Here is a 19,778-nt window from a genome sequence, read left to right as displayed (position 1 = left end):
TGTTAATTTTTGAGATAAACTTCACAACAACTTGTTTGAAAGTGTGTTCAAAGACTAATCTTTCCAGGCCATGTGAATCTATGAAATACATATAATAAAGTTTATTTGATTCTAAATGTTTTTCTCATTATGTTACTGAACTTCTGTAAGATATGCAGTATTTTTTAAAAATTATATTGACAGACTAAAAGAAATATGCCCTTTTTTTGAGCACAGAAGTGCAGAGATAATTCTCATTTCCAATCAGTATTTGTTTTTATATATTTAAAAAGAAATAAATAACACAAGCTTACTTGACGAAAGAGTTTTTTCTTTCATTTTGATATGTTATTTTCATTTGTTTTGGTGATAATAATGTAAAAGCTTAATTTACGGAATAAAAAAAACCTAGATGGTCCCTTTAGACCATAATATTTGGGTCAGGCTTACTGATATGATGAAATGTCAGTGGAAAATTAACCCAAAGGGGACTGTGTTCATTAATTTCACCAAGAATGCCAAGGACCCTGAAAGCGGCAAGGAGTAGGAAACCATTTATCTATTCAATAATTTCACCTGAAAGAAGAGATGTTCTTTGATTTCATCTGCATCACGTGGACCACATCCCAGTCTCTTCTTGGGATCTTTCATCAAAAGACGCTGAATTAGGTCTTTAGCTAAAGCACTCATTTCTTGGGGATATGGAGGCTCACTTTTTAATATTCTCCTGTAGGCAGACAAAACTTGCTGTTAAAACAGAAAATGACAAAAAAAAAAAAAAAAAAAAAAGCATGGTGAAATACACTTTGAAACTGAACCACATATAAATAGTTAACATGTATTAATAACATCTCAATACTATTGAAGAAATATGAAGTCAAATTTCTGAAACTCGAGTAGGAACAAAAAATGCTCGCTCATTTTTCAGTGTAAGTCAATCCTGGTGGGAGGCTACATCCCAACTATTTCATTAGGGGGAGAAAAGGAAAAGCTTGGGACTAGATTAGACCTCCCATATATAGACTAGACTCAATGATTAAAGACTTCACAACATATAACACTCTTAACAAGTTCAGATAAGTGAACTGAGCACTCAGATTTAAAAGTACAAAAGACAATAAGCCTCTCCACCTCACTCCTCTTCCCTTGAGTGTCAGCAAACCTAAGGGGCCCATGGGAATGCAAAGGGCAGTCCACTGAGACAAGAGGGGGTCAGACCCACCTGGAGATAGTTCAGCTCTTGATATCGGGAAATGGGCACTAGAGCTGGAGCTTTTCTTGGGGTAAAAGTATCTGCTTCATTGTTTGCTGCTATAAAATGGCCAGAAAACCCCTATGAGACCAGTCGAGCTCAGAGATGGAGTAAAGTCCACAATTTATTATGGAAAATAAAAATATAAGATGGTAATCAAGTTTCTTGATGAGAAATTTATTCTGAGGTCACAGAAGAAATCAATTCAATCCAAGTGTACCTTTCTCCTTCTTAAGATCCAGATCAATAATTTATTAAGAAATATTGAAAGGACTGACCGAAATGAAGAACCTTAACACAATATATATGAAGACAAACAGTTACTACATTAATTGGGTATGCTAAAAGATTACCTATTGTGCATTCAAATATTAATAACCATTATGAAACAAAAACAGATAACTAATGTATAAGACACAGTATAGTGTGGTGGGTTAGAACACAGACTTTGGACCCAGGCTGAGTCCAGTGATGGCTTGGCTTGATCTCAGGTGACCTTGAGACAATTAACCTCTGTACTTCAGTTTTCTCACCTGCAAAATGGACATAACATCAGTACCTACCTAAAATGGATATTACGATGCTTAAATGAGTTAAGACCTGTAGAGTGCTTAACACAGCACCTAGTGCATAGCAGATGCTCAATAAATGTGGGCTACTGTTATACTCCCTCATTCTACGGCAACCATATAAAAAATAGGCCTAGATGCTCTATCAAGTAGCCACTGAGAATGACTGAAATGATAATGAAACTGTAATTTTTAACAAAAGATTCCAGCAGTGTTGTTAATCTCAAAGTTAATTCTACCTCTAGCACTTAATTCTTGGAACCCCCAAAAATGCTGGTAGAACAAGGAAAAAAGTAAGCAGCAGCCTGTCTTCTTTTTGATTCTGTAATACTCTCCCACTGCTCACTGCTTGTCTGAATTTTCAGCATTAGTAGACAATCCTCTTCTCAGATCAGATACAGATACATCTGAGAAATAAACGGGGAAACCTGTTCCTCGGGGAAAAATAAAGATAGCCTTTCCCATTTTCTCTACCTCTACTGTACTTTTTGCAGAAAAAAAAATTTGGGTAAAAAAGAATCAGGGTCGAGATAAGCAAATTGTGACATTTACTTTTGTTCAATCAGGTAGAAATACATGCACTTTGGCTGACATCATCTTAGCATACTGACCCTGCACCATCTACTACTTCTTAAACCTTAAGAATACTGCAACGTGTATGAAAATCTACTTGATACCAGGCGCTGGGGAAAGAATGTCAATCCTGTGAAAACAGAAAGGAGAAATGTCCAGCATGGTGGGTCCATCCTCAAAAGGAGTACCCAAAAACAGAAATGGCTCTGCTGAGATGCCAAGTCTGGAGAGAGGAGCACAAGGAGACCACATGCAAGGAGGTAGAATTTTAAATTCAGATGAGGCAGGGACCACACAGCAGGAGAAATTGAGTAGAAATCTGAAAGAATGTCTGCAGAAAACAGTGCTGATAGGGGAGCTTGAAGAACCGTCAGTGATGGCCTGAACCCCTTCCTTTCCTGAGTGAAAATCGTATGGCCAGAAGCAGCAGCAGGGACCCTAGCAAATGTAGACGAGTTATCTTGCCCCACTCTATGAAAACAGAAGGTATGTGGAAGAAACATCACTTAGGCTCCCTGTTGTCTCGGTAAACCGAATACCACAGAGTTTCCCTAGTGAGGTGAGGAGGTTCTAAAGCCTATTCCTGTTAGAAAACTGCAGTGCCAGGAAGAGAACCAGACACTGGGAGTCATGTGGTGAGGAAAAAGGACCTAGAGCAGGCTACATCTTTTCTCCATGAGAAGGCAGTACTAGATGTAACTTTTTCTTATACCATTTCCTTGAAATATACTGAGTTAAGATAACGGTGGCGTGACAGCTGGGTCAGGTGCTGTGAAAGATACTCCTGGAAGTGGACTGCATCTGGACTGAGAGGTGTGAGCAGGCATGCAGACCCCTGGAAGCCATGCATGCTCAAGAGCTGTTATAAGGGACAGTTGCTGTGCTGAGCTTCCCATGCTGGGGTGGTCCACACGTTCCCACTTATTCTCATCACCAATGGTTGAGGGTGTCTTCTGTGGGCTGGGAAACCACACATAGGTGGTGGGAAGGTCCTTGATGAAGACGTGTTTGATGCTGTAATGTTTCCTGTCCTGCATCCTTATATAAAGCTAACTAAAACTGGTGCCCGATTCCAGTCTATTGTGACATGTAAGTATGAACATCAAGTGAACCCCAGACCACTGCTGGCTATGCAGAATGGGCACTGCAGAAGTGGGGCTAGGGGTAGAGAATTCTGTGAGACATTTAGTCATAACAATACTAGAGCATCCTGCAACAGGGGCAGGAAGACATTTCTTGGGTACTGCTGTCACTTCTCCAATGTGCTTGATTTCTGAATTGGTAATATCCCAAAGTTATCTTTTTCTTGCTTAAAAATGGATCTGGAAAACTCCAGAAATGAATTACAATTAGGTAGAGCCCAAATAAATCTTAGAGCCTTCTGAAAAGTCAGAAAAACCTCTGAGTTGACAAGCCATATTAAACACTTCATGTGTGTTATTTAATCCATATAATAATCCTATCAAAGACTGCTATTTTTATCCTTTTACAGAAGAGGAAAGACTCCTTTCAAAAAAACAAGAAATATGAATATTGAATAAACTTGCAACAAGGATTTAGAACATGGGTGACTTAAATACTCATTTTTAAAATATGTAGCACAAATAAGAAAACTCTGAAAAAGACAACTCCAGTGATTTGCCTAGCCACATATTACAATGTGTCATGAAATGAAACTGTTAAAGTGTAGTATTAGCAAAATAAATTAACAGCCAAATCAAGTGAACACAGACGACACGTTTGAAAAATTACTAAGCTTTTATAAAAACTTGTATTATTATTATTTATTTTATTTTGAGATGGATTCTCACTCTGTCGCTAGGATGGAGTGCAATAGTGCGATTCTCCTGCCTCAGGTTCAAGCAATTCTCCTGCCTCGGGTTCAAGTGACTCTCCTGCCTCTGCCTCCTGAGTAGCTGGGATTACAGGCACCCGCCACCATGCCTGGCTAATTTTGGTATTTTCAGTAGAATGAGGTTTCGCCATGTTGGCCAGGCTGGTCTTGAACTCCTAACTTCAGGTGACACATCTGCCTCAGCCTCCCAAAGTGTTGGAATTACAGGCGTGAGCCACCACGCCCAGCCAAAAACATGTATCATTTTTTAAAAAATTACCAGATCATGTACCAAAGGCCACAAATGTTGGGGAAACCAACTGTACAGGAAACAAACAATAAATAATGCAAGACTCTTGCCTTATACTACAACCCAAATGAATTCCAAATGGATTGAGGAACTGCATTTAAAATATCAAATGAAATAAAATTAAAATCCACACCAATAATATAAAAATGAATATAAAATTTCTTCCTACTGATGAATTTTCCAGAAACCTCTGTGGCAAAAAGAATTCACAAGTGATTAGCTTCAGAATGTACAGAATATAGGGTAAAGATACCAACATTAAAATTAAACCTATGATGGGAGAGATACAGATACACAGGCACAGGTAACAAGCGAGGATGATAAAATATTCATGGCAGAATGTAGTTAGTGAGTGCGTGGGTGTCCACTGTAACAAATGTTTAAAAACTTTTATAATAAAATGTTTTACAAAAAGTAAAACTATGAAACTTTGTACATGTGTTTTTCTATGTTCACTGAAATATAACAAAGACCTGTCTCAAAAAAAAAAAAAAAATCACTGACATTTAAGCACAACAGTCTTAGTAACAATGGGCGATGCTCACTTCTTAAACCCACTAGGTTCTTTGTTCAAGTGTCAACTTTTCAGAGAAGCCTGCTCTAACCATCCTATCAAGAACAGCCATTACCTCCATACTCCTTATCCCTTGGCTCTATTTTATTTTTCTTCATGTATATCATATATTTATTTGTCTATTATTTCTCTCTCCCAACTAAAATATAAGTTCTAATGGAGTAAGAATTCTGTTTTGTTCACTGCTTTATTCCCAGGGCCTAGAACACTGCTTAGCATACAGCAACTCCTCAACAAATATTTAGTGAATAAATAAATGGTCAAATTGTTTTCCACTTACTGTATCTTGCCCACTCAGGATCTCTTTTCCTCACAGTTTCAGTGAGATGCCTGCAAATAACTCTTTTGCTTTTCTGCAAATGGCATGCGTTCTCATGGGTTGTTTATTTCTATTTGTCCTCCATTTAAAAGTTCACAATCTTTTCCACTTCATGACTTTTTACTTCCTGGTTCCCATGTGGTCCCAGAATTACAAAATTGTTGACATGCCTGCCTGAGTTACAAACAGCTTTCAGTAAACTTCACTTACTCTAAATTTTTGTCCAATACTAGGGGAAAAGTTTAGCATATTATGGTGTATCCACTCAATCGTACATTATCCAGCCATTACAGAATTATGTTTACACAGAGTGTGTAATTAGAACAGAATGTTTATACATGTCACCAAACTGAAAAATATAAATATTTCTAGTATGAGTACAACATTATACAAGTTAAAAAGAATAAAACAAAACATATCAAAACATTAATAGTATATGTTTCCAGGTATTATTATTGACTCTTTACCCTATATCCATAAACTATAATAAACATGACATTTAGAGTAGGAACAATAAAACGAATTTCACTTACAAGATCATGAACCCACTAACAGGAGTACAGAGGGGCAAGGAGGCCATGGAGTTCCGAACCTCCCGTGTGCCCCTGCGGGTACTTCCCCACCGTCTTTTCTCGTTTACTTTTGGTGGCAGCCCATTCCTCATCTCCATCACAGAAGGCCTCCCTGACAGCCCAGCCCCAGGGAACCAAACCTCCTTTGTCCTCCCCCCAGCATTCTTCTTACCTAAAAGCACTGAGACATTTGTCATAACTCCCTGATATTATGAGTTTTCATGTATTTATTCCATATCCTTCCCAAATGCTATATAAGAGTTCTCAGGACAAGGACTTTGCCTTATATTTCTCTTTCTCCTTAGGAGTAAAAAATTATTCAACAAATACTCCATTGATTAATGAAATCAATTCCCTGGTGTCTGTGGGCCAGTACTTCCCAGTCTTTCACCTGAAACAAGCATCTGCCAGACTTGGAAAGAAAACAGCAGTATGGAAACAAGTGTTACTGGAGAAGACAGCACGGATTAACTTTCCAGTAACTGTATTTGATCCCAGTCCAACCTCACGGTAACTCTGAGTCCCAGGCAAGTGACATTCTAGTTTCTTCATCTGTAAAACTGCATATGCTACCACTTATTTTTCAGGGCTCTGCGGATTCCAGAATATAATGTGGGTGACTTCTCAGCATAGAGGCTGGCACACAGTGGTCCCCAGGGGAAGGGTGCTGCTGGTGTCACTCTACAGGAGTCTGTCTTCTTTTAGCAATGAGACAGGCTGTCACTTCCCTTTTGGTGTTACTGGGTTCTTCCTTGATCCAATTAACCTGGGTTTCCCTAGGCCACACCAGCCAGATCATTAATAATAAAAAAATGAGATTATTTGGCTGGTACCTTTATCTGCTTCTGCGGAATCTGTGACTGCACTCAAAAGTCTCACCCACCCAGTAACTCCTGGAGTCCCCAGGGCATATCTTATATGAGCTATAAATAGTCTTCTTCACTGTCACATAAACCACCTTTTTTTTTTTTTTAAGTACTGAGTCTCCTTCTGTTGCCCAGGCTGGAGTACAGTGGGTGCAATCTTGGCTCACTGCAACCTCCACCTCCTGTGTTCAAGCAATTCTCCTGCCTTAGCCTCCCGAGTAACTGGGATTATAGGCACCCATCACCATGCCCAGCTAATTTTTCTATTTTTAGTAAAGATGGGTTTCACCATACTGGCCAGGCTGGTCTCGAACTCCTGACCTGAAGTGATCCACCATCCTCAGCCTCCCAAAGTGTTGGGATTACAGGCATGAGCCACTACGTCTGGAAAAAAAAATAAAGCATCTTGTTTCCCTCTTCTGCCCAGTACACTAACCAGGTATCCTGCCACACTGCCTGGGAAGCCATCTGAGAGGTGCACACTCCTGCCATTGCTTCTGGGACTGGCTTACGTCTGTAAACTCAGTATTCTGGGAGGCTCAGGTGGGTGAATCACTTGAGGTCAGGAGTTTAAGACCAGTATGGCCGACATGGTAAAACCCCATCTCTACTAAAAACAGAAAAATTAGCTATGCGTGGTGGCATGTGCCTGTAATCCCAGCTACTGGGGAGAATGAGGCAGGAAGATCAATTTAACATGGGAGGCAAAGATAGCACCACTACATCTAGTCTTGGTGACAGAGAGAGACTCCGTCTCAAAATTTTAAAAAAATTTTAAAAATAGGCTGGGCACAGTGGCTCATGCCTGTAATCCTAGCACTTTGGGAGGCCAAGGTGTGTGGACCACAAGGTCAGTAGTTAGAAACTAGCCTGACCAACATGGTGAAACCCTGTCTCTATTAAAAATTCAGAAAAAAAAAAAAAAAATTAGCCAGGTGTGGTGGTGCTTGCCTGCAGTCCCAGCTACTTGAGAGGCTGAGGCAAGAAAATCACTTGAACCTGGGAAGCAGAGGTTGCAGTAAGCCAAGATCGCGCCACTGCATTCCAGCTTGGCAACAGAGCAAGATTCCGTCTCAAAAAACAATTTAAAAAAAAATAAAATAAAAGCTAGTATAAGACACATAAGTAAGAAAAGCACATGAACATATATTTAAAAAATAAGAAACAGACTCACAGAAAAGCTAAAAGCAATCATTCCAATCTATAATATTGATAATTTAATATTAACTCCATCTAAAAAAAAAAAAAAAAAAGACACTGGAGACAGATTATCTAAATAATACATATAAGATTTATCCCAGAAAAGATACTCAGAATGATTATTTTGAAAGAAAAATGTATTGTAGGATAATTTAGTTATCACATTATTTGTAAATTTCTGTCACACACACAAAAACTATGAAATTACAGGTTGACACCACAACAAAGTGGATAATTAATTGATTAAAGGGAAGGAATCCTATTTAAATTCTTGAAAAGTCCATTTGCTTTAGTTTTAAGGTTTTAGACAACCTGAATCAGGCTTTTTTTCTCTTTCTAAAACCAGAATGCCAATTGATTGATAGAAAGAGAATAAAAGCAATATAAATGTGAACATTACTTTGTTCAGAATATTCTTGCCATCATAAGCAATGTATTTCTCTCTACACTCAGACCTAGAGTGGAAATGATTATTTTTAAAAGATTGCTTGTATATGTGGAATCAGAAAGAGGGGAATTAGTGAGAGAAGCCACCACTTAATGTTGTCAGGCTAAGGCCATCCCTTAGCACCTGTCACCATTACAGGTAGAATCTTGCAATTGGACCCAAATTCTCAGGACCATGACCAAGGCTTCCTATATTCTGAGGCATTTTCAAACTGTCAAAAAATCAATTTAAAATAAACGAAGTCATATTTATTATTTTTCATAAGAGGTTTGATTTTTAACTCACCTTGACTTTACAAAGAAGTACTGCTCACATAGCTTTGGTATTAAATAAATTGAAACAGTGAGAAATCATTTACTTCCTAGCCTGTCCTGGAAAAAATACACTTTAAATTTTTAACAGTTTTACTGAAGTACAATTGACGTACAATAAAATTCCCACAAAGTATATAATTTTATGTTTTTTTAATTCCACGGAAGAAAATATTCAAACCTTGGTAAGTTTTGACATATGTATACACCTGTCAAACCACTGCCACAATCAAGATAATGAACATATTGATCACCTTCCAAAGTTTTCCTATTATAAAGCTGGTTGCCTCGCTGGGAGGTCAGACACACCCAACTCTGCTGCACTCAGCACCTGACTCTGCACCCGGCACCAGGCTCCGCACTCGGCACCTAGCTCTGCCACATGGCTCCCCTGGAAGGCTCTGGCTGATACAACCCTGGCCGGTTCTCGCACCGGAAAACCCACCCGACAACCTGCCAACCAATAGTGGCCCGCCCCATCTCAATCCCGCTCCCCTGGACCCAGTCAGGGCGTCCTGCTGTTGCTCATTCCTCATAGCCATAAAAACCTCCCACCCCAGGAAGTCAGTGAGACTTCTCTGGCCCCCTTTCCCCGGACCACAGAACCTTGCCCTGGAGCTGAATAAATTGGCATTTAATTTTCTTATACTGGCCTCAGTTTCCTCATTTTAAACTCAGCAATAACCCTTACAAGTGGTGCCAAAACCCAGGAGGAATTCAAGACCCCTCCTGGGGGAAACTGACTCCTCTACCATAAGCTGAACCAGGGAGCCGCCGCCTCTCCGATCGTCTGCAGCCATCACTCGGTAAGACTCCTATTGCTCATAACCCCATCCTCTGTTTGCTCCAATCCGAGGAGACCCTGTCCGTAATCGCGGCCGCGTCAGGGACTCCTTCCCATCTTGAGCTGTGGGTCTTGCAGAGATGTCGTGGTGCCCCTGCTCGCCCGTTCCGGAAGACAGGAATATTGTGGAGATGTCCCTATACTCCTGTCCTTCCCCGTAACCTCTGGTAGTCGGGCGTTGATGTCCGGGATGCCTTCCTCACTCCTGACTATCCCGCAACAGAGAGGGAACTATGGGTAATCAGGAGTCCCACCTAGACCCCGAGTTGCCATTGGGATATCTAGTCCAAAATTTACTGAAACTGGGCCTCTCCATAGAAAAGAAAAGGCTGCTTTCCTCTCCACCATGCCCTAGCCTCAGTATCCTGTGGATAATCAGTCCAAGTGGCCACCGGAGGGAACTTTCGATTTCGGCATTTTAACTGATTTAGACAATTTCTGTCAAAAAAAATGGTAAATGGTTGGAGGTTCCCTATGTTCAGGCCTTCTGGTATCTCCGCTCCCATCCCACCCTCTGTTCCTCCTGCACCACCGCTCAGGTGCTCCTGGCCAAAGAAACTCCCTCACTGCCCTGGGCCCCTCCACTCTCCTCCTCCTTTTCTGACCTGATCCACCCGAGGAACTATCCATTTTACCCGCCCGACTCACAAATCCTCTGCCATATGCAGAACCTCAACCCCCTCCAGCTCCTCCTCTTCCTGGTCCCAACCTAGCCTCTCCTGTTAGTGCTCACACTTGCTTGTGCTACGCTCCTAACGATGAAACCTCTCTCCTTTGTCCCCTCCACAAGGTGGCCAGGGCAGAGGGCTTGTTTGAGTACATGTTCCCTTCTCCCTCTCTCATCTATCAGCCATTGAGAAACACCTAGGGTCATTATCCACCAATCCTACTGCTTACACCAAAGAATTTCGCTACCACACCCAGGCTTACGACCTCACCTGGCATGATACCTATGTAATTCTGTCCTCCACCCTTACTCCAGATGAGTGTGACCGCATCCTTACGGTGGCCCGGGCACACGCTGATCAGGTACATCTCACAATCAATCAAATGCCAGTAGGTGCGGCGGTGGTCCCCGAGGCCAACCCTAATTGGAACTATCAAACTGGTCAAGATGGCCGCTGCTGCTGAGACCAAATGCTACAATGTCTCCTAGCGGGCATGCAAACCGCAGCCCAAAAGGTAGTTAATTATGATAAGTTAAGGGAAATAACTCAGGGTCCTACTGAAAACCCAGCCACCTTCCTTGACCGATTAACTAATGCTATGATCTTTCATACCCAGCTGGACCTGGCCTCTTTACCGGGGGCTACAGTTCTAGCCACCCATTTCATCTCTCAGTCAGCGGCTGACATTAGAAAGAAACTTAGGAAAGCTGAGGAGGGCCCCCAAACTCCCATACGAGACCTGGTAAATATGGCATTTAAAGTTTTTAATGGCCAAGAGGAAACGGCTGAGGCCACCCGCCAGGCATGTCTACAGCACAAGGTAAGCCTCCAAACCCAAGCTCTTGTGGCAGCCCTGAGGCCGACAGCCCACCAGGCAGCTGGTGGAGGGAGTCCATCAAAGCCTGCCAAGAACTCTGGAGGCGTTCCGCCTGGGGCCTGGTTCAAGTGCGGTCAGGAGGGACACTGGGCACGTCAGTGTCCATGTCCTCGACCATCTACCAAGCTTTGCCCGAACTGCAAGCAGCTTAGACACTGGCGCAGTGATTGCCCGTCCCAGATTACAGGCCCACCCCCCACACCTCTATGTGGAGGACAGGCTGGTTCGCAGGAAGCAGTCCCATCACTTGAACTTCTCGGCCTTCTGGACAACTGACGCAGCCCGGACTCAAAGACCCCCATCACCCTTGCTGAGCCCAGGGTAACACTGCAGGGAGCGGGTAAGTCTATTTCCTTCTTAGTGGACACGGGGGCTACCTATTCTGTATTGCCTTCCTACTGAGGACTATCATACTTTCCTAGGTTTCAGTCATGGGAACTGACAGCAAGCCTTCCTGTCGCAATCACCCATCCTTTAGCCTGTGTCCTCAAGGGACACCCCTTTTCCCACTCCTTTTTAATCATACCCTCATGCCCAGTCCCCCTTTTAGGACGAGACATTCTCCAGATGGTGGGGGCCACTCTCCAATTCACTGGCCCCTCACACTCAAGCCCATCATCCGCCTACCTCCTACTGCCACTCCTAACTGATGCCACACCCTGTCTTAACACCCCGCCCCAACCCCCTATTCCTCCTGACGTAGTTAATCCCCTGGTATGGGATACCTCCAAGCCTGTAGTGGCCAAACATCATCCCCCGGTTAAGATACTTCTCAGAAATCCTACCCACTTTCCTTCACGTCCTCAGTTCCCCATCTTGAAGGCCCACCGTCAAGGCCTGAAGCCTATCATCACCCACCTGCTAGCCCAGGAACTAGTTATTCTCACCAGTTCCCCTTGTAACACTATCCTGCCAGTCCAAAAGCTGTCCGGTCGCTACCGCCTGGTTCAGGACCTGTGCCTTATTAACGAGGCAGTGGTACCCCTCCACCCTGTAGTCCCCAACCCATACACTCTGTTATCAAACATTCCCTCCACTACCCCTCATTTTACAGTTCTTGACCTCAAGGACGCCTTCTTTACCATTCCCCTTCACCCTGGGTCCTACTTTCTCTTTGCCTTCACCTGGACCGATTCTGACACCAACCTGTCACAATAGCTTACCTGGACAGTCCTGCCTCAGGGATTCCAAGACAGCCCTCACATTTTTGGACAAGCCTTGGCAGCCGACCTTGGCTCCTGCCCCCTTCAACCCTGTCTCCTTCTCCAGTATGTAGACGACCTGTTACTTTGCAGCCCCTCCCTCTCCCTATCCCAACAGCATACTGCCACTCTCCTTAACTTTCTCAGATCTCGGGGATACCGAGTATCTCCCTCCAAAGCACAGTTAGCAGTCACCTCAGTGGTCTACTTGGGCATTTGCCTCACCCCCAAAACTAAAAGCCTAACAACAGATTGCCGGAAGGCACTTCTTTCACTGCAGCCCCTGGAGACTGCCAAACAGATTCTCTCCTTTTTAGGATTTGTAGGATTCTTCCACCACTGGATACCTAACTTTGCCTTTCTAGCTAAACCTCTGTACGTGGTGGCTAAGGACACCCCCAGGGGACCTCTCTCCCATCCTGAGATTGTAAAACGGGCTTTGAAAACCCTCCAAACTGCTCTGTCCACCACACCCCCATTTCACCTGCCGGACCTCAATCACCCCTTTTATCTGTTCACTGATGAGAAACAGGGCATTGCTGTTGGGGTTCTAACCCAACCCCTTGGTCCTGTGTTCCACCCTGTAGCCTACTTATCGAAGCAACTTGACCCCATGGTCAGGAGGTGGCAGCCTCGCCTGCGGGTCCTGGGAGCAGCAACAGAACTTATCAAGGAATCCCTAAAACTTACCCTGGGCCTGCCAATCTCAGCGTTCTCTCCTCACAGGCTTACCGACCTCCTCTCCCACAAATCCCTCACTCACCTAGGGCCCTCTCGTCTATAGGAGTTCCACCTGCTCTTCGTTGAGAATCCTTCAGTCAGCCTTCACCCTATTTCCCCACTCAACCCAGCTACCCTGCTTCCTCTTCCATCCCCTACTGCTTCCCCAGCCCACTCCTACCCTGAACTAATGGATGTACTTGCCAAACCTCGGGAGGGCCTATCCGACCTTCCCCTGCCTAACCCAGACCTTACTTTCTATGTGGATGGAAGTTCAGTAATAACAGCTGACGGGAGGCGAAAGACAGCCTATGTGGTAGTCACAGATTGAGCCACCCTCGAGGCACGTCGCCTCCCTAATGGAACCACATCACAAAAGGTGGAGCTCATTGCCCTAACCCGAGCTCTCACACTAGCACAGGGAAAGCGAGCAAATATCTATACTGACTCAAAATATGCTTTTCTTATTACCCATTGCCACTCTGCCCTCTGGAGAGAGCGGAGATTCCTCATCACAAAAGGGTCCCCCATAATCAATGCTACACAGATCTCCAACCTTTTACAGGTATTATAATTGCCCAGGTAAGTTGCAGTCATACACTGCCGAGGACACCGTGCCCAGCATGATGCCATCTCCTGGGGCAATGCACAGGCAGATACAGTAGCAAGATCTTTAACTAATGCCAAGTTAACCCTTACCCCTTTTCTCTTCCTTGCAATGGCCACACAGCCTGTATACTCACCATCAGAAAAACAGACCCTTATACTAAAAGGGGGAACATAATCTAATCAGGGCTGGATCTTCCTAAATAAAATAATCGCCCTTCCCTGGGAACAGGCCCCTAAAATTATTGCTGAAATCCACCAATCCTTACATACAGGGCCTAAGGTGTTACACTGCTTTGTACATACCCTCTTTTTCTCGCCAGGTCTGCAACAAACAATTGAGCAGGTACACATGGCATGCGTTACTTGCTCTACGGTCTTGCCTCAGGGAGGCTTAAGGCCACAGTTTCCTACTCACCAAATGCGTGGCAACCTACCAGCCCAAGACTGGTAAACTGACTTCACTCATATGCCCACTCACAAAAAGCTCCGCTACCTCCTAACTTTTGTAGATACCTTTTCAGGTTGGATTGAAGCCTTCCCCACCTCCCAGGAGATGGCAGACAGGGTGGCATCCCTCCTTACTCAAGAAATCATCCCTCGCTTCGGCCTACCTGCCACCATCCAGTCGGACAATGGTCCAGCATTTACGGCCCAAGTAGTCCAGCTAGTTGCCAAGTCCCTCAACATCTCCTGGAAACTGCACATCCTTTACCATCCTCAGTCGTCGGGTAAAGTTGAACGGGCCCACAGCATCCTCAAAGACCATTTGGCCAAACTTGCTATTGAGGTAAAACTCTCTTGGCCCACATTCCTACCTCTTGCCCTGGCCCGGGTCCGGGCCACCCCACAGGGGCCAAGGGGCCTTAGCCCCTTCGAATTGCTGTATGGCCGGCCCTTCCTGGTTTCTCACAACCTCCCTGTAAAACCCCCTCCACTGGCTTCCTACCTTTCCTTCCTCTCCCTCCTCCGCCACCTGCTAAGGGAGCATGCAGACTGCTCCCTCCCTGTTGTGCCAGGACCAGAGGACTCCCACCCAGTGGCGCCTCTCCAAGTGGGCGACAGTGTTCTTCTCGGAGAACTCAAACCAAGATCCTTGCAACTTGGGTGGTTGGGACTCTACATTGTTATCCTAACCACTCCCACAGCAGCCAAACTCCTGGGCCACACTCCGTGGTACCATGTGTCCCACCTCAAACTGGCCCCCCAAAATGATCAGTGGAAATCCGAACCCCTGGGCCCCACTTGCCTCCGCCTCACCTGTGGCCCTGACCCGTCGCCCCCTAACCCTTCAGAACCTCCTCCTGACAGTCCTTCTGATATCACCTCTTGAGGCCAACTCATATGTTTGGCGCTTCTACATCCAGGAATCCTGGACTGAGGACCCCACCACCAGGACCCATTATCTTGCACAGGCAAACTGCCAAACAGACAGCTGTCAGTCTACCGTCTCCATCCTCATCCCGCACGGTAAAAATGCTGTACTCAGTCGCAATCATGGGTTTCACTTTCGGCATGGGCTGTGTTTTCTATATGACCAAACCAAGGACTACTGACATTGGTGGAACACCACCTACAGGGGGTGCCCATACTGCTCTTGTGTTATTCACAAGCCACAGCATCCAAGTCGTCCCAACTGCATGCTCACTCGCTTCAGCAATGGTTCCTTAGCCCTCAGCATCCACGACCCCTGGCACAGCCGTTGGGATGCAGGAGTGTCTGGTAAAGTCTATGAAGATTATACCCGGAGCCACCTTCAGGGAACATTGCTAATATTCTGGTCCTATACCCACATTGTCTCTGAAGCAATAAAACAGCTCGGTTCTGTAAGCCATACAATCCTGCAAAATGAAGCCACCCTAACTAACCAATTCAAATCCTCAGATAACACCTCTCAACCTTTCTCTTGGTTGACTCTAGTACAGCAGGGAGCCAACATGTTAAATTTAACTAAAGCCATGAATATCACCAACTGCTTTTTATGTGCCTCTCTCAGCAACCCCCCCCCCCTTAGCTGCAGTTCCCCTTAGGTCCGGGTTCAATCTATCACAATCACCTATGGGACCCGGCACCATCTTAATGGATATCCCCTTGTTCCAAATACACCCTCAAAATTTCTCTTTCTGCTGTGAGACAGCCAGCAGCTCCAGTACCAGCTGTAACACCACAGTAAAGGTAAAATCCTCCCTCTACGCACCACCAGGAGGATATTTCTGGTGTAATGGAAACTTAACTAAAGTTATTAATGCCTCCTTCCCTTTCCCTTGTGTGCCTATCACCTTGGTCCTGCAGTTAAGAGGTATACAGACAGGCTAAACTTCTATCCCTCCTTCCACCCTCCCCTAATCACCAAGACAAACGAGCAGTCTTCCTCCCAATGGTCATTGGTCTCTCTCTACCATCCTCTCTGGTGGCGGCCGGGCTGGGTAGCGGCGCCCTAGACTACGGTGTCACCTCAGCCACTCAACTAGAGGAGAAGCTTCTCGTGGCTATCAAAGCGTCGGCTGCCTCCCTGGCCTCCCTCCAGCGACAAATCACGTCACTGGCCCAGGTAACTCTCCAGAACTGATCGGCCCTTGACCTGCTGACAGCAGAAAAGGGAGGTACCTGTCTGTTTCTTCGGGAGCAGTGCTGCTATTACATCAATAAAACAGGCCTTGTAGAAGAAAATGTCAACACTCTATAGCCTCCAAGAGGACCTCCGCAAGAAGCAGAATGCATCAGTCTCGCCTCTTAATTGGTGGCAATCCCCCATGCTAACCTGGCTAACCCCTATTATCACTCCCATCATCGTAGTTTGTGTTCTGTTAATGCTAGCCCCTTTTTTCCTCAGGTTTTTACAGGCCCGCATGAAGGAAATTTCCAGGGTGGCCATAAACCAAATGCTACTTCACCCCTACGTCCCACTGCCAACCGAGGCACCGGCCAACTGACCCTTCTCCCTCACTCCGCCCCTATTCAGCAGGAAGTAGCCAGAAAGAAGCGGCGTCCTATATCATCAAAAGGGTCGGAATGTAAGGCAGTTGCTTTGCCAGGAGGTCGGACACACCCACCTCTGCACTCAGCACCTGACTCTGCACCCGGCACCAGGCTCTGCACTCAGCACCTAGCTCTGCCGCATGGCTCCCCTGGAAGGCTCTGGCCGATGCAACCCTGGCCGGCTCTCGCACCGGAAAACCTGCCCAACAACCTGCCAACCAATAGCGGCCCGCCCCATCTCAATCCGGCTCCCCTGGATCCAATCAGGACGTCCTGCTGTTGCTCGTTCCTCATAGCCATAAAAACCTCCCGACCCAGGAAGTCAGCGCGACTTCTCTGGCTCCCTTTCCCGGACCACAGAACCTCGCCCGGGAGCTGAATAAATTGGCATTTAATTGTCTTATACTGGCCTTAGTTTCCTCATTTTAAACTCAGCAATAACCCTTGCACCTCTGTTCCTCTGTAACCTCTCCTGCCTCCCCCAATCCCTGTCCCGAGGCAATTGATATTCTGCTTTTTGTCACATAGATTAGTTGGCATTTTCTGGAATTGGAATCATACAGAATATATTCTATACTTTCTTGCTCCGTTCGCTCAGTGTAATTATTTTGAGAGTCATCCATTTGCAAGTGTGTAAACAAATCATTCCTTTTATTAAAGAGATAAGGTCTTGCTACATTGCCCAGGCTGACCTCAAACTCCTGGGCTCAAACAATCACCCCACCCAACCCTCCTCAGCAACTGTGACTACTGGTGCACTATTGCACCTGTCTTACATAAATTCCTTTTCATTGCTAAGGAGTATTCCATTTGTATGAATAAACCACAATTTTTTAACCACTTACTTACTCACAGATATTTGGATTATTTCTAGTTTTCAGTTACTACAAATGAAGTTGTCATGAACATTCCTGTACAAGTTTTTGTATGGATATATGTTTTCGTTTCCCTTGGTAATTACCCAGGAGTGGAATGCACAGATTAGATAGTGGTTAATGTTTAACTTTTTAAGAAATTACCTGTTTTCCAAAGTTTTTGTACTATTTTACATTTCCCCTTGCAGCATATGAAAGCTCCAGTTCCTCTAAGTCTTTATCAGCACTTGGTGTTATCAGTTCCTTTATTTTTAGCTATTCTTGGGGAGTATATAGCGAGTATTTCACTGACGTTCTAATTTGCATTTTCCTAAAGACTAAAGATGCTCGTAGTCTTTTCATGTGCTAATTTACCACCTACACATCTTCTCTGGTGAACTGTCTGTTCAAATTTTTTGCCCATTTTTAATGAGGTTGTCTGTTTTCTTGAGTTTAAGAATTCTTAAAGTATTCTGGATACCGGTCCTTTAGCGGACATATGATTTAAAATTTATCCCAGTCTGTGACTTGTCTTTTCATTCTCTTAACAGTTTTAAAGAGCAGAAATATTTAACTTGGATGAAGTCAAATTTATTAATGTTTTCTTTTATGGATTGCACTTTTTGTGTCATATCTAAGAAGTCTTTGCCTAAACTAAGCTCATAACAGTTTTCCTTTATGTTTCCTTCCAGAAGTTTTACAGTTTTAGGTATTACATTTAGGCCTATATCAATTTTGAATGAATTTTTCTATATGGTATGAAGTATTTCTTGAAGTTCATTTTTTTTTTTCCAATTTGGATAGCCAATGGTTCCAGCACCATTTGTTCAAAACTATCTTTATAAAAGATACTTTATCTTTGTCAAAAATCATTTGCATTGATTATTTGTCTATCGTGACACCAATATCACACTGTCTTAATTGCTGTAACTTAGAACGAAATATTTTTCAAGACATATTTCTTCAAAGGTGATTTGGCTATTCTAGGTCCTCTGCATTTCCATAATGAATTTTAGACCCAGGTTGTCAATTTCTAAAGAAAAAATAAATGCCTCCTGGAAATGTGATTGTGTTGAATCTACAGTTCAATTTCACAAGAAATCACAACTTATAGCACAGTTTCCTCACTCTGTGGTTACCAATACTCAATTGAATACCTCTGCACATCTCTGGACTTCGCTCTGTGTGCCACTCTCCTCTCCGGCACTCTGGCCTGCAAACTCTAGCTGTCTGGGTCTTGTTAGACTCTCAGTTCCACCACCTCAACTGCATCTGGGTTCTGCAGCCTCAAAACGCTCTCAAGGCAATAAGCTGAGGCAATCACAGGGATCACCTCATTTATTTATTTTTTTCCTCTCAAAGATCACTGTCCTTCACTTCCAGATATCCAATGTCTTCGTATCTGTTCTTTCATATATTTTGCCCATTGTTTAAAGGCAGGAAAGTAGATCTGGTCCCTCTTAATCCATCTTCTTTGGAAGTGGAAACTCTATTTTTAATTTTTAATGTCAAATCTGTTCTCAAAGTTATATAATTGAAGTAAAAACAGGACAAAACCTAACTAGTAACTAGTATAATGTTGATCACTGTTCACTTATTTGTTCATTAACCCATTTTATTCCTCAAATATTTATGGAGTTCTATATAGTAAGTACGGAGAATCAAAGCCAGACATGTCCCTTACTCTGAGAGCTTACAATCTAGTGTGACAGATAGACATTAATCAAATAATTATAAACAAAAATGTAATACTGCAACTGTGATATCTGCTATGAAGGAAAAGAAGAGAATAATGCTCTGAGACCTATTAGAGGATAATTTTATGGTATTTGTTTCTATTGAGCCTACATCCATGAGTTCAAAAATATCATTACTGTTTCTTCATGTTAAAGTCACAAAGAAACAAATTACATATACAGTGTAGAAAAAAGTATCCATTAAATAAACTTCTCAATATATGATGTACCTACTAAGTGTAAGATAATATGCTAAGTGCATGACACTATAGATCAAAAGTTAAACTTCAGATTTAATTGGGCACATAAAATCAATATAAGAAATATAAAGAAATACAATATATCTACATGATTTATAATAGAAAATAAAATTTACCATATAAACATCACTTTGTCTATCATTTTAAAAAATTATTTTTTTGACATCAGCTTAACTGCAGAAATGTGATCAGTTCCTTTGAGAAAACAATGCATTTATTTTATTT

General features: G+C 43.5%; 1 protein-coding gene across 2 annotated transcripts in view; it reads right to left on the bottom strand.

Annotated features, from left to right (window-relative positions):
• RPS6KA5 (ribosomal protein S6 kinase A5) overlaps nucleotides 1-19,778 on the bottom strand; it is a 192,020-nt gene that overhangs the window by 38,517 nt on the left and 133,725 nt on the right. For both annotated transcript variants that reach the window (XM_074393472.1, XM_003939861.4), the window contains exon 8: nucleotides 556-706. In XM_074393472.1, the coding sequence (XP_074249573.1) occupies nucleotides 556-706 (151 nt within the window). The remainder of the gene's footprint in view (nucleotides 1-555; nucleotides 707-19,778) is intronic.

Source organism: Saimiri boliviensis, chromosome 2 (genome assembly GCF_048565385.1).
Source record: "Saimiri boliviensis isolate mSaiBol1 chromosome 2, mSaiBol1.pri, whole genome shotgun sequence".
Taxonomy (NCBI): domain Eukaryota; kingdom Metazoa; phylum Chordata; class Mammalia; order Primates; family Cebidae; genus Saimiri; species Saimiri boliviensis.
This window is presented reverse-complemented; position numbering and strand designations above follow the sequence as displayed.